A 13,344-nucleotide genomic window follows, 5' to 3' on the forward strand; every position below is an offset into this window, starting at 1 on the left:
GAATTTTGAACTCTCTGGAGAAGGGAACTTTTGGAGTCGGAGACGCTCTTCTGGTGATGGGGCTGTGAAATTCACACAAGAGGAGGGTACACCGGGGGCCTCTGAACCGCCCAAGAACACATCTGTCTCTAGTGAAAGGAGAAGAGTCGTGAAATGTAGGCATGGGCTTAGGCCTTCTGACAACTTCTCCCTATCCGTGGAGCTGTGGGAGGCAGGCCACTGAAATACCCAGGGGGCAGTTAGATGTTCACCTGTAGTTTTGAAGACTTTTTTTTTTTAAGATTTTTTATTTATTTGAGAGAGAGAGAATGAGAGACAGAGCACAAGAGGGAAGAGGGTCAGAGGGAGAAGCAGACTCCCCGCTGAGCAGGGAGCCCGATATGGGACTCGATCCCGGGACTCCAGGATCATGACCTGAGCCGAAGGCAGTCGCTTAACCAACTGAGCCACCCAGGCGCCCCACCTGTAGTTTTGAAAAGGAGGAGTTCAGTTGGATTTTTCCATCGGGAGAGAGGGTGCTGCTAACTGGGACCTACGTTCAAAAGGCAGCACTGATGATGCAGGAACAAGAACCACAGCATTCCAGCATTTATGAGCTGGCCGAGGTGGCTGTCATGTTAAATTCTAACCAGCTGCTCGGCTGGTTAGCAAACCCTCCCAGGACAGCTTCCCCCTGGGACAGGTTCTCCTGAAACCCAGAGAGCCCACATAAGACTTTTTCTTCCTAGTTATCTTACTATTTTTCACCCAAGTGACCTCTGTTAAGTTCCCGTCCTCTGTGCCCAGGTTATGCTGAGTGTTGGGGGGTGGGCCAAAAGAGGTGGCCTGGACCACAGGTACTCAAACTCTAAAAAAGAATCTGTCCTTAGTCTGTCCACTGCCTATGGGGGTGGGGTGGGGCACAGAGGTCCATCCGGCAAAGCCTCGGGATGCCCCCTTTGGTGTTTACCGTACACGACGGGGTGGCTGAGACGTGTGTGCCGCTGGAGCAGGCCGTCTGTGCAGAGGGCCAGCCAGGTCCCTAGCGGTCCCGAGAGAGCTCAGGCAGGGTAGTGTGAGAACTGGCCTGGAAGGGTGGTGGTTGGCAGAGCGGCACACACGGCACGTTCAGGCAGTGGTAAGTGGGCCGTTTTGGTAAAGCGCAGTGTCGGCATGAGGACCAAGGTTGGACTGCCTGGCCTGGGAGCTGTGGAGGGGCTGTGCGCAGGAGAGTGACGTGAGCAGCACGGAAGACAGACTCGAGCCACGGCCGGTCGGATGGGCCGCCTCACCGGCGTGCAGTGAGGCGGGAGCAGAGACGGGAGCGGGCGCAGAGGCGCAGGGTGGCGGTCAGCACCTCCCCTCCATGTACACGACAGAACCCCGAGGCTGGCCTGGAGGGAACGGATCCGCCTTGAAAACCTGCATCTTTCCTCCTCACCAGTCAATTTCTTCTCGTGTTTTACAGATTCAGCCAGTTATTGAAAAAACGTTTCCTTTCTCTCAAGTTCCAGAAGCCTTCCTGAAGGTAGAAAGAGGACATGCGAGAGGAAAGACCGTGATTAATGTCATTTAAATAAACACTGTGTGGTGATTGTTGGCTGTCTTATTTGGTGAGGGCCTCTCGGCCCGGACGTTTTTGTAACCGTTGCTTTCCAGATTAGATGATAAGTTCCATGATCCAAGTGTGGAAAAACAGACACCTTTTTGCCAGTAATTTGTCTTCTGAACTGAGCACAGATTCATTTTATAGCCCCCCACCCCCACCGTCTGCACGTCACCCCACCCAGAGAGCTGTCTGGTACCCTGCCCGACACCCCTGCCTTCCTGTTTGCCGAGAGGTCCTCTGAGCCAAGCCGAGGGGACACACAAGTAAGACAGGCCATGCAAATCGTCGCGCTTGGCCTGCTCTAGAAATTGCACAGGGGAGACTGCAGAGCTTTTTTCAGGCTGTTTGTTCATGCCAGATTTTCCCGTTGTTGTGTCCTCTTCTGTTCCAGTAGCTCAGACTCTATTCCTGTGAGCTGCTAAAACTTGTGGCATGTGGCTGGATGGCAGCGTGAAGAGCTTCCTTCAAGCTACTTCCTTCTTGCAAACAGTGCTCCTGGATGATTCCAGCTGGGCATGGTTTCCTCTGCTCTGCTGTGGTCCTAACCACCCTCAGAGTTCTCAACCTCTCCTTAGGGTCACATACAAAATCTGGCTGGTGATTTGGTTGTTGACTCAAGACAATGAAAGGGGACGCTCAAGTTTCTAACTTTTTAAAACCCTTACATTTTGCATAAGGGCTAGGCCTCTTTCAGCAATCGAAACGTGCTTCTCTGAGGACTTTTCCGTGGAAATGGCAACCCTTCTCCAGTGTCTCACCTTAAATGCCTGCACTTAGTTATCTCACCAGTAAGCCCACTGCAGTTTTTGAATCTGTCTGGGACCTTCACTCAAGGTAAGTGTTTCTTTCCTGGTGTTTTCCTCATTACCTCACCTCAGCTACTGGCTTTTAGCTTTGGACGTAGACTTGTTTAGTAACGTGCTACTCGGCTTCTTCCTGTCAGACACTCATTTGGTAATGTGTTAGATGAGAGCTTCTCTGGAATTGCTGGTCTCACCAGTACAAATATTTCGGGAGAGAGAACGTTATTCTCGGCAGTCCCAGCCACTCTTGACTTCCGTCTGAACAGTCTCCGCTCTTTTCCTGGTGGGCTCCCACGTGGTACAGTGAGGGGGCAGAACTCTTGAGGGAGGACCTCACTTACCCGCAGGGCCTCTCTTGGAAAGTGGAGCGGGCCCTTTCACCACTGAGTCTGGAAAGCCCTGAAACCTGCCTCTTGCTCATCCGTCAGCCGGCTGCCTCGCTGTGACGTGTCGTAACGGCCACGGCAAGGACGCGCTCAGCCCTCATCCGTACAGTTAACCAGAAACAAGTTTATTCAGGAGAGAAATTCAACACCGGCGATTGCAGAAAGTCTGACCCCCGCACACTAGTGATCTGCACAAAGGCCTCAAGTCCCAGCTATACATCTCAGAACAGGACAGACCTGTTGGCAGCTGTGGGACATGTGCAGACGTTACTTTAAAACTGAAGCTAAGCTCCTGACCACAACTGCCTACCCAAGACTCCAGAGAGGAGACCACATTTTAGCATTGGAAAAACACTGCAACAGATGAAAAGGAAACAAGATTTGTTCTTCCTGGAATTACAGCACCACTATTAAGGATAATGAAATAAGGACAAAAAGAGGAAGAGTATATGCAAAGAAGGTCTAGCAGAAGGCACTGGTTGGATAGCACCGTGTGAGCCAGTATATTGTCAGCAGTTAAACTCTTAACCTTTTTCACCAAAACGCTGCATTTTAGGGCCTCCCGAGTCCTACCATTTGAACAAGCATCGCTCCAGGCCTCCTTTCCTTCACACCCTGGAGAATTGCCCGTCATCCCCCACTGCCTGCCCCATCTCTCATGTCTGCCGCCCGAGTCCGTGTGGCCCCGGGGGCCGTGGTCCGGAGACCAGAGGCGGCTCCGGGCAGGCCTCACGCCAGTGCGGCTGGGTAGGAGGGCGGCACCTGAGGGGACAGGCCTGAGCTTAGCAAAGGCTCATAGGCCATTGCTTCAGAACGAATAGTAGAGGAGGGAGGATGGACTGATAAACTAGGTCTGGCATCTGCAAGAAAAGCGTTAAGAAACACTCGTTCGTGACATTTCAGGGCCGCCCACAAGTGGGTTAAAATCATCCAGATCCTGCTCGTGTTAGCGGACGTGACGTGAAATCCTGTACACTTACTAATGTTCAATACTAACAAAGTATTTTGTTTATTTGGTTCCTTAAAATGTCTGATTCAGTAAGCCTTTCCCCACTTTACTATAGAGCATAATTAACGATCCCAGAAAACCGAAGAACCAAAATTATTGGCCTGATATATTATTTCTTCTCAGATGCTAACCCTTGAGCTTTTATCCATCCCTGTAAAGTGTAAGGCATTGGTAGGCCCACAAAGTCTACTCGAAGTCTGTTCCTGTTCTCTCCTGTCACTATCTTTGGAAATAATTTAAAATGTCCATAGTCTTGATACGTTTTTTTTTTTTTTTAACACCCAAAAGCTGCTAATGAGGCAACCTGTTAAGCAGCTACTGAAAGGAAGGCAGGAAATGAAAGAAGGACAAATGGTTGGTTTAAAACTATTATAGTCTTTTGAAAAGAGGAGACCATAGTCCTGCAGAAGGAGCAGGTCCCCTTTACTCGGGGCTCTGTCCATTTTTGTTTTTAAGCAGCTGGAAGACCTCCAGGAGCATTCCTCCTGCGTTCTTCAGGTTTACAGGACCATGGCTTCCCACACTTGTGTTAACTTCTCTTTGCTGACGGTGTTGAGGATAATGTGATTTTGGTCATACTGTGTTCCCCCTGAAAGAAAGAAAAGGAAAATAATAAAAGGAAATGTGCCTGTAGGAGGCAAAGCAGAGAGGAAAGGCCTGGGCTGAGAGGATGAATCAGCTCTCGGTTGTGTTCAAATCCCATCCTTTGGGCACCAACAGCTCCATACAGGATGTCCTTTCCTCCCAGGGCTCCTTTTCCTCCTCAAGACTTAAAAGCTAGGAAGCACTCACTCTTTAGGTGTCTGAAATTAGGGGGCGAGGAGTGGGGAGGTGGAAGAATCTAAAGAAGGGAAAAGGAACAGAGCGATTGTGAAATATATTCAGTGATCGTGGAAAGTAGTGGAAGAGTTGGCATCTGGAACAGGTTTTGCATGAACAATGACAAATGGCTGTATTAGGGCAAAGGGGAGGTTTGAAAGACACCCAGATACGTGGACTGGGCAGCACACCCACTCCTGGGAATGCACTTGGTATATAAAAATTCACAGCACTTGATCCTGAGTTTAACTGTACTTTTAAAATTAGCATAATTTAAACTTTCACCAGAATGTAAAAATATTTTCCAAGGGTGCCTACTAGACATTTAGATACATGGGTGCTAAAAAAACATGGCGTCTTCTTTTGATGGAGAAGCATCAAAGTGTTACCTGATTTTTTTTTTTCAGTGTGGAATAAATAACGGTTTCAAATACCTTATCCTTTCTTAGCATAAGCCTCTGCACCAAGGTTATATCACAGGGACTCCATCGAAATAAAAATCTGTTCCTCTAGATATGAGGCAGTGTGACTGGTATTGAAATCCTGCTGCATCCTCAAGCCAAGAAGAATTAAATGTTCTTATTTTTTTAAGCATTTATAAGAAATCAGTTTATCATCACTGATGATCTAGAGCTTCTACACATCTAGGTATAGGATAGAATACCAGAGCAAGGTGCCCTGAGCCTATAAGTGTGTCATGGGAAAAAAGTTACCACCACCAGCAAATCCCACTGTCTCCACTGAGACACACACACTCTACTCCATTGAGATTTGGGGGTGTATTAGGATTACAGTGTTGTCTTTATTCTTTAGGATTATGATGTATACACAAAAAGAATGTTAAGATACCATAATCTTAATTAGAATCATGAAGACTAGAAAGTCCTTGAGAAATCATCTGATTTCATTCTTCTGCCTCTGGAGAGAATGGAGATCATCCCAAACTTTTGATGTTTTTAAAGCGAGGAGGAATCTGCTTCCATTGCTGTCATAATGTACGGGGTCTGAAATAATACATGACTTCTACCAAAAAAACGCCTCCCTCCCCAGACACCAGGAGGTAAGTTACAAGAAAGCCCCTTGGTCTGATAAATCTTGGGGCAAGGTCAGCAGGTAACAGATGGTTCAACAGCTGTAGCTGAGGAAAATCCGAAGTCTCTATTAAGTGTAGCCGAGAGGGATTTGTATTTCCCTTGCACCTACTCCCTCATGTCCACGAGGTGGCATCATTCTCCCACATTCTGAGAAAGTGAAATTCAGTTTAACAAGGCCAGTGACTAGTACAGTTCCCCTACCTAGTCTATACTGAGAGTTCATAAACCTATAGAAACCATGTCCTTACTCAGGAAGCATTGGAAGTACTTAGAATGCATTTTAGGAAGGGACCTTGGAGCTTTAAAGCAAAGCCCTATGGAGGAAGCTTCTAGAGTCCCACAGTTCTTGCCAGTCAGGACTTGAAGCCAGGTACCCTTACTCCTCGTCAAGTGCCAGTGTAGCAAGTGCGAAAAAGTCCTGTATGCTTGGAGCTTCTACATTGTAAACTCTGAAGCCAAGGTAGTATTTCCCTCCCCACTTTGGTACCCAGTATGACTAGCTCATAAGGATTACAGGGACCTCTAACCTTGACACAGAAAACTGATCACGTAAGAAACATGAATCCATGTTTTTTTTTTTTTTTTTAAAAAAAACAATGTTTTGGGGCGCCTGGGTGGCTCAGTCGTTAAGTGTCTGCCTTCGGCTCAGGTCGGGATCCCAGAGTCCTGGGATCGAGCCCCACATCCGGCTCCCTGCTCAGCGGGGAGCCTGCTTCTCCCTCTCCTACTCTCTCTGCTTGTGTTCCCTCTCTGGCTGTGTTTCTGTCAAATAAATAAAATCTTAAAAAAAAAAACAATTTTCCAATTTAGTCACATTTCTTTGGTTTTGAAACTCTGTCTTGTTAGACCAAGGAGCTCTAGTTCAATAAGATGATACATGCACATGCATGAGAATCCTCAGCTATACTCACTGAGATCAGGGCCTTTTGTGGTTTTTAGTCTATTGTAATAAAATAAATGGTTTGAAGTCAGCCTAGGTCCAGATTCCACCTGAGCACTTACGGGTCTAGGACTCTGATCAACCCCTCTGAGCCTTACTCTTGCGGCTATAAAATGGGACCGGGGAGGAGGGGGTAACCTAGGGCTGCTAGGGTTGCTGGCAAGAGCCCGTGAGCTAGAATGCATGTGGAGTGTTCGCAGTGGCTGGTCCACAGCAAGGGATCGCTTACTATTAAGAGTATGCGCATTTTCACAAGTGAAAAATACATTTTTAGTTAAGTAGAGACATAACAGAGAAAATAAATGATTCTTACCTTTGACATCTAAAACTAAATTCGGTTTCAACTTGCTGTAGATCCTGCCGTCTGGCTTCATGCTCCAGAACTGACTGTCGGCGTTCTGGTCGAGGGCGAGTCCCAGTTTAGAGCCAGAGGTCACGAGGCTCCCCACGATCGTCAGGCAGCAGTCTTCTGCTATCTGCTTATGGGAGAGACAAGGCAGCTGAGAGATGGAGACATGTTCAAGGATCATGACCAGTTCTTGGCACAAATTGACTTTTAAAGTTGTCTTTGTTGTCCGCTTCATTTACCCCACAGGAGGCTTTAGCCAGAGGAACTGGGATCAAGCAACAAATACTTACACCTTCATTTCAGGAGACACGAGTGCTGGAAAGTTCTCCATTCTTGTCCGTTGTAAGATTTCTGCCCTTTGTGAGTCAGGTAAACCTTAGAACATTAGTTCTCCCTTTCCGAAATGACCGTGATCAGAGGCGGGGGTCTATTGCTGTATCTCCCCTGACCTAACCATCTCTGCTCAGCCTGACTCTTCTGGAATGTGACTGCATCACTAATTTGAAAGGCTGTCGTAACAGTGAAATAGCTTAAAAGGCGTTTTATTATTTTAAAACTTGAAATTCCACCTACTCTATTGTCTTTCCTTCATGAGAAATGTCTAATAGAAAGTTCCAAAAAGGCATGCTATGCAACTATAAAAAGAGAAAGGATAAAATACAAATGCAGTGGAGTGTGAATTAATGCAAAGATTTTAAGGGGCCTTTTCTGAAGTGAATCTACCCCCTATATATAAGCTGTGTAGTCATATGTTCACGAGAGCCCACAGGCTGGATGTTGGTGTGGTAACATGATCACGTGATGTGTTCACGTAACACATCCTGCTACAGAAAATGCTTATGAAAAGTGTATAGTAGATAAAAAGAGTGATAATCTGGGACACTGTTTCTCATTGACCTACTGAATTCACAGTCAACATTACTAAAATGTTTATTAGAAGTAATTGCAGAAAGGCACTGTTTTCTTGAAGTGTTTAATTCAAAGACAGAAGTTGGCTTTTTTTATGCTTCTGCAGTCCAGCCCCTTCCGCTTCTCATGCTATTTCTTCTACGCCTGTCTAAACAGTACTTCCGCTTACTGAAAGGATGATTCTCCCTCAAGCACAACAGACCCAATTAATAGGTTGTGCTCCCTTCTGCAGGGCTGTATGCCTTCCGCTGACTCATGGGCACCAAGGTTTAAGAAAAAAATCTGGAGCAAATAGTCAAGCCCATAAAATCAAGAAGGAGTTAAAAAGACTATCTACAACAGAAGCGTGAGCTTCTCTAATGAAGTCTTACACTACATTCAGCTTTACCATGTCTTATATGGCAGGAGTGATGCAACAGGGAGACCATTTTCCATTTTACAAGGTATGACAATTAGGCAGTGGACTGTGTTGTACACAGGGTCATATGTCTTCGCCCTAGTCTGCAGGGTCCTCCAAAATAAACCAAGAATGATTTGCATTTACAGTGCTGGGGCTTCTTGAAATAAACCATAATAAGTAGATTAAAGAAAAGGGGGAAAATAACACAGACACTTCCTTCTATTAGTACATAAAAATCAGGTATGGATGTAAATATTCCATCCTGGATCAGTGCTAGGTTTACCTCCCGTTTTAAGTTCCTAGATTGGTTCTATCAGCTAAAAAATATTTTCATGGAAAACCTTCTAATTTAGTTCTGAAAGTGCTCCAGGAAGTGTGAAATAGCATCTACTTGAAGAAAGAGGCTATTACAAACCCTTATCTAATCCTAAAAGCTCACCCTGCATTTGATGCATCCTTCTTGATAAATCCAGATCTGATCATCAGCACCGACATCTTCCATGACCTGTATTCTAAGTAGCTTCAGATCCTCTAGGTTTCCATTGGTGGACATGAATAACCCCGTTGCTTTGTTTCGAAGTCTGAAATAAATACGTTTCTGGAAGACAAAGATGCCGGCAGTAGTCATATGTAGGGAGTACTATTGGGGGCACAGAACAAGCACTGACAGCAGGGGCAGAATCAGAGGTGAGGCTGGAATAGGGATCATTGCTATATCCCTCAGAGGCTTTAGGATCTTCTCAAGGAGGAGAGTTTGTCAAAATTTCCAAGTGCCTGGGGCAGGGAGCCTGGGGAGAGCCCACAGGCTGGATGTTGGTGTGGTAACATTTCCGAAAGCCATCACGACCCCTAAGCACCAGAAACAGAGCCCAAATCCAAAAATTCAGGGGGTGGGGAGAGACCAATTTTATACTTAAAACTGAAACTAAAAAGCTGAGTTATATTTACAAAAAATGAAAAAGATTTCAGAGAAGAGTACTGAAAACCTGGAGAGGGGAAAACAAATACCTGAACAAAAGGTCGTAGAGAACCTATTTGTCGACAGCCACTGAACTCATACCAATTCGGGACCTCCGCTGGGGACAGGAGGAACTGCCGGCCCCTGTAATTGCCATATTCATAAGTAACCCATCTGGGGAAAAAGGAGAAAACCATAGTAAGTGGCAGTATCCATTTGACAGTCGGCCACTGTTATTTTTACAGTGCTTCCCATTTTTACACCAAGTTTTATACCTTAAATATACATGGGGGGAGAAAAGGAAACTACCTTATCTAAAACACTTAAAGCACCCATTTCTTGACAAGTAGGAAATTCTTGGTACCTGAGTATTTATGCCAAAAAGATCCATTCCTGAATAGAAACAGGTTAAGTTTTTCCTTCCAATAAGGCCGTGAAATATGGTCCTTTCCACAAGGCTGCCCCATACTTCCTGTGAGGCTTTTGTAAAACATTTTCAGTTGTAATTTTTTTTTTAAAGATTTTATTTATTTGAGAGAGAGCACTCAAAAGGGGATGCAGGCATAGGGAGAGGTAGAAGCAGGGAGCCCGACGCGGGGCTCTATCCTAGGACCCTGGGATCATGACCTGAGTTGAAGGCAGACACTTAACCAACTGAGCCACCCAGGCGCCCCCAGTTGTAATAATCTTTTTTTTTTTTTTTAAGATTTTATTTATTTGACAGAGAACACAAGCAGGGGGAGTGGGAGAGGGAGAAGCAGTCTTCCTGCTGAGCAGGGAGCCCGACGCGGGGCTCGATCCCAGGACCCTGGGATCATGACTTGAGCCAAAGGCAGACACTTAACGGCTGAGCCACCCAGGTGCCCCCAGTTGTAATAATCTTTTATTTAAATAGTTACTATTTGTAAAGTTCTTAGTGTGTGACACATGCTATGTATTATATAAGGGTTAAATAAAAATAACTCAATAAATGTTTATTTAAAACAAGTGTAATCTTCCTCAATCCAGAAAACTGCTAAAGATACTCTGGTCTCTCTGCCCGAAGATGCTGTTACCCACACCTGAAAAAGTATGGGTTCTAGTACACACTGGCATGCAGGCAACCCAGCAACTTTCCTCTCTGGCTGATGCATGACATCAATGAAGAATGTTCTCTACTTTTAATCCCGGAATTCTAAAATGTTATCATCTTAGCCATTTTATCATAAAAACAAAATATTAAAACCTTTTGGGGGAGGGAATCACCCATAATTCTACCACCATAGTAATCCATAATTGTTTTGTTAATAACTGTAGGCCTGCCTATTGTTTTTAGGAGGGAAAGAAAAATAATTTCTTAAAAATGCTTACTACATGGGTAGTCCTTCATTTCTGTATCTTAATTTCAAAATTATTCAAAGTTGAGAAAAATCTTTCCACATTGATTTTTAATCATCGTGCACAGCATCTGCTAATCATTCCTAGGTAAAGGAAAATCCTGACCTTTACTCCAAAGCCCAAGGACTTGGCCTTTCAAAGGGATAAGAAAAATCAGCTCCCTTTCTTACCTGCTAAAAAAGTGATCAATATATTTACTGAGCACTGGTTTGCAAAGGATTCCCCTAGGAACTTGAGAGGAGCTAAAGACAAAGTCCGTTTCTTAAGTAAATTAAAAATCTGGATGAAGAGATGAAAACTACCTCACACATGGCTTTTCCCAGTGGGAAAACTGTGCTATGAAGGTGCATAATTATTAACCCTTACAGGAAATAAGGGGATAACAGGTTATGTTTCAGTTTGCTTAAGGTAGCTTACGCAAGAAAGAAATAGGATCAAACCTAATTTTAAAAATCAAATATTTTACTGAATAAAAAGTAGGTAACTCACTCACATGCCACCAATCACCTGAACAGACCGTATCTGTGTGTTGAATCCTAGGGATCGGAGATTAACTACTTCTGCATTAAGTTCAATCTTTTTTCCTTTGAAGTCTTCTCTTTCAAAAAGAATAATTGTTGGTTCAGAAAATTCCTGTTGAGGAACAAAAATAGTGTTCTGTTACTCAGCTTTGATGATAATTTGAACTCATACAGAAATAATCTTGTTAAGGACAAATCACAAGATCTGACCAGGCTTAGCCTGTCCTAAAGTCTCTTTCCCTGGAGGTCTGGGTGTTCCTGTACTCCACAGCTAAAGAGAGGAAGGACAGAGGGGCAGCAAGGTTTTCTACTGCATAGAAAGGTAGGCAAATATAATGGTGTTTTAAAGCGGGGGGGCGGGGGGGGAACACATATCCTAGGCACAAAGGAAGGGGTATTTGAATCAACACTTGTAATTTATTTTCAATTTTGCAATTTTCTTATTGGGGATAAGGAGGGGCTGGGGAGCCATGTACGTAAGTAAATGGTAAGGGTCTAAGGATGGTGGTGGTCTGGGGTCTAGTGGAACAGTGGTAATTACCTAATCAAGGAGCCTTCCCCTTGTAAGCATTTTTCAAATGTCTTTTTTGTTTTAATTGTCAGTAAGACAACAGATTCTGTGTACTCATGCTCCCAAGCTTTCCTGTAGGAATAATTGTTAGAAGGAGAGAGAAAAAGAAAACAAAAAACCAAGGTGCAAGCCCCACTTTCGAGCCCTCGTTCATTTCAAACCGGACCAGAGCACAGAGGTCCACCGATGTGCAGAAAATAAAAAGCTGGCAGCTCGTGCTTGTTTTTCAAATTACAGACCCTCCTGACCCCAGTCTACGCTCTAATGATAATCCTAAGATCATAAATAATACATCAAAAATCCCCTCCCTGCTTAAAGTTTTGTGGTGAGGGTGTGGCAACTTACGGCCTCATTTATGTGGATGTGCCCTGACGTGTACAAAGATTTCTGTGGAGCAGTAAACAGAGCAGATGAGGCTGTAGAGGTGGTTTGTATGGTGCAGGAATGAGGTTATATAAAACATATAAGGAAACGACATGAGTACCAAAAGTGGCCTGAGCATGTGTGCCAAGGGCTAGTTGAAGGAAGGTGTCTGAAAACCTGACCACTGGGGTGGGTTTGTTTTGTTGTTTTTTAAGTATACATTTGGAGGTAGCTTTTAGAATTCTAGGCAGGTTAAATATTAAAGTTTTAGATATTTTGTTTATAAGCTAATGAATCTTATGCCTCATCCCGTGTTTCTCTGCTACTATTTTCACATCTCAAGAAAGGTCAACATTTCCGTTATTTGAACAGGCAGGCAGGGAGGAGATCAAGCCACCTCATGTATGTTCTCGCTACTTTTAAAACGCAAGTCACCAGCGACGTATGTTTAAAGTTTTGTAGGAGAGATCAGCTACAAAAAAGCTACAGACACACCCAGACTTGGACATCTGAACATTATCTTGATGTTTTGTTTTACCGAATATCGCTTTGGCTACATCAAAATTAAACGTTTCTGTTCAGAAAGGGACACTATCATCTGAACTAGCAACATACTGTGATAAACCAGGAGAAGACGTGACTGCAAGTCTCTAAAACAACAGAGTGCCAGATTGAAAAACCACGAGGACTTTCTGCAACTCAGTAACAACAAAAGATAACAAGAAACTAAACAAGAGCTTGGCAAAGGCTGTAAAACAGGCAGTTCACTGAACAGAAAACCCAAATGACTAATTAGTGTATGAGAACCAGGTCTCACTAATAGTGAAACATATCACAACGAGATAATACTTTCTGCCCAGTTTCTTCAAACTGACAAAAGTGAGAGAATACCCAGCAATGGCAATGATGTAGAAAACAGGAACCCACATGCTCTGCTGGCAAGGATCTCAAGTAGTGGAATTTGGCCATACTTAGAGAAACTGCATATTCGTGCATGTGAAATCCAGCAAATGCACTTTTTAAATACACACCCCTAGGAGACTCTCACACAAGTCAATAGGGATATGTATGTGTGTGTGTGTGTGTGTGTGTGAGGATTAAGTAAAGTATGGTGATGAATACTTGCACCAATTAGAATCAAAGAACTGGGTGTACGTTCAGCATAATGGAGAGCTCTTAAAATTTTTTTAATGTATTGGGTTGTTTACAATGATGAGAACTATGGCATCATACCATATATAAACTAAAAGCCAATCA

At 44.3% G+C, this 13,344-nt stretch overlaps 2 protein-coding genes across 4 annotated transcripts in view; one reads left to right on the forward strand and one right to left on the reverse strand.

The window, feature by feature from the left end:
- Positions 1–5,117, forward strand: part of RTN4IP1 (reticulon 4 interacting protein 1) — a 47,113-nt gene extending 41,996 nt beyond the window's left edge. For both annotated transcript variants that reach the window (XM_088023909.1, XM_028104145.2), the window contains one exon: positions 1,448–5,117. In XM_088023909.1, coding sequence (XP_087880035.1) covers positions 1,448–1,555 — 108 coding nt within the window. In that variant the 3' untranslated portion in view covers positions 1,556–5,117. The remainder of the gene's footprint in view (positions 1–1,447) is intronic.
- The window catches only part of CRYBG1 (crystallin beta-gamma domain containing 1), a 48,490-nt gene continuing 35,420 nt past the window's right edge, over positions 275–13,344 (reverse strand). Inside the window, exons 16-20 of one of the 2 annotated variants that reach the window (XM_088023908.1) lie at positions 11,126–11,265; positions 9,306–9,429; positions 8,737–8,895; positions 6,953–7,115; positions 275–1,501 (exon numbers count right to left, since the gene is read on the reverse strand). In XM_088023908.1, the coding sequence (XP_087880034.1) occupies positions 1,458–1,501; positions 6,953–7,115; positions 8,737–8,895; positions 9,306–9,429; positions 11,126–11,265 (630 nt within the window). In that variant the 3' untranslated portion in view covers positions 275–1,457. Of the gene's footprint in view, positions 1,502–2,881; positions 4,376–6,952; positions 7,116–8,736; positions 8,896–9,305; positions 9,430–11,125; positions 11,266–13,344 lie in introns of those variants that run through there. The other variant, XM_028104141.2, reaches the window with a different exon arrangement.

The sequence above is a fragment of the Eumetopias jubatus genome, unplaced genomic scaffold (genome assembly GCF_037043125.1).
Source record: "Eumetopias jubatus isolate StellerSeaLion01/CBP00866 unplaced genomic scaffold, mEumJub1_p1.0 scaffold_6, whole genome shotgun sequence".
NCBI classification, from domain to species: domain Eukaryota; kingdom Metazoa; phylum Chordata; class Mammalia; order Carnivora; family Otariidae; genus Eumetopias; species Eumetopias jubatus.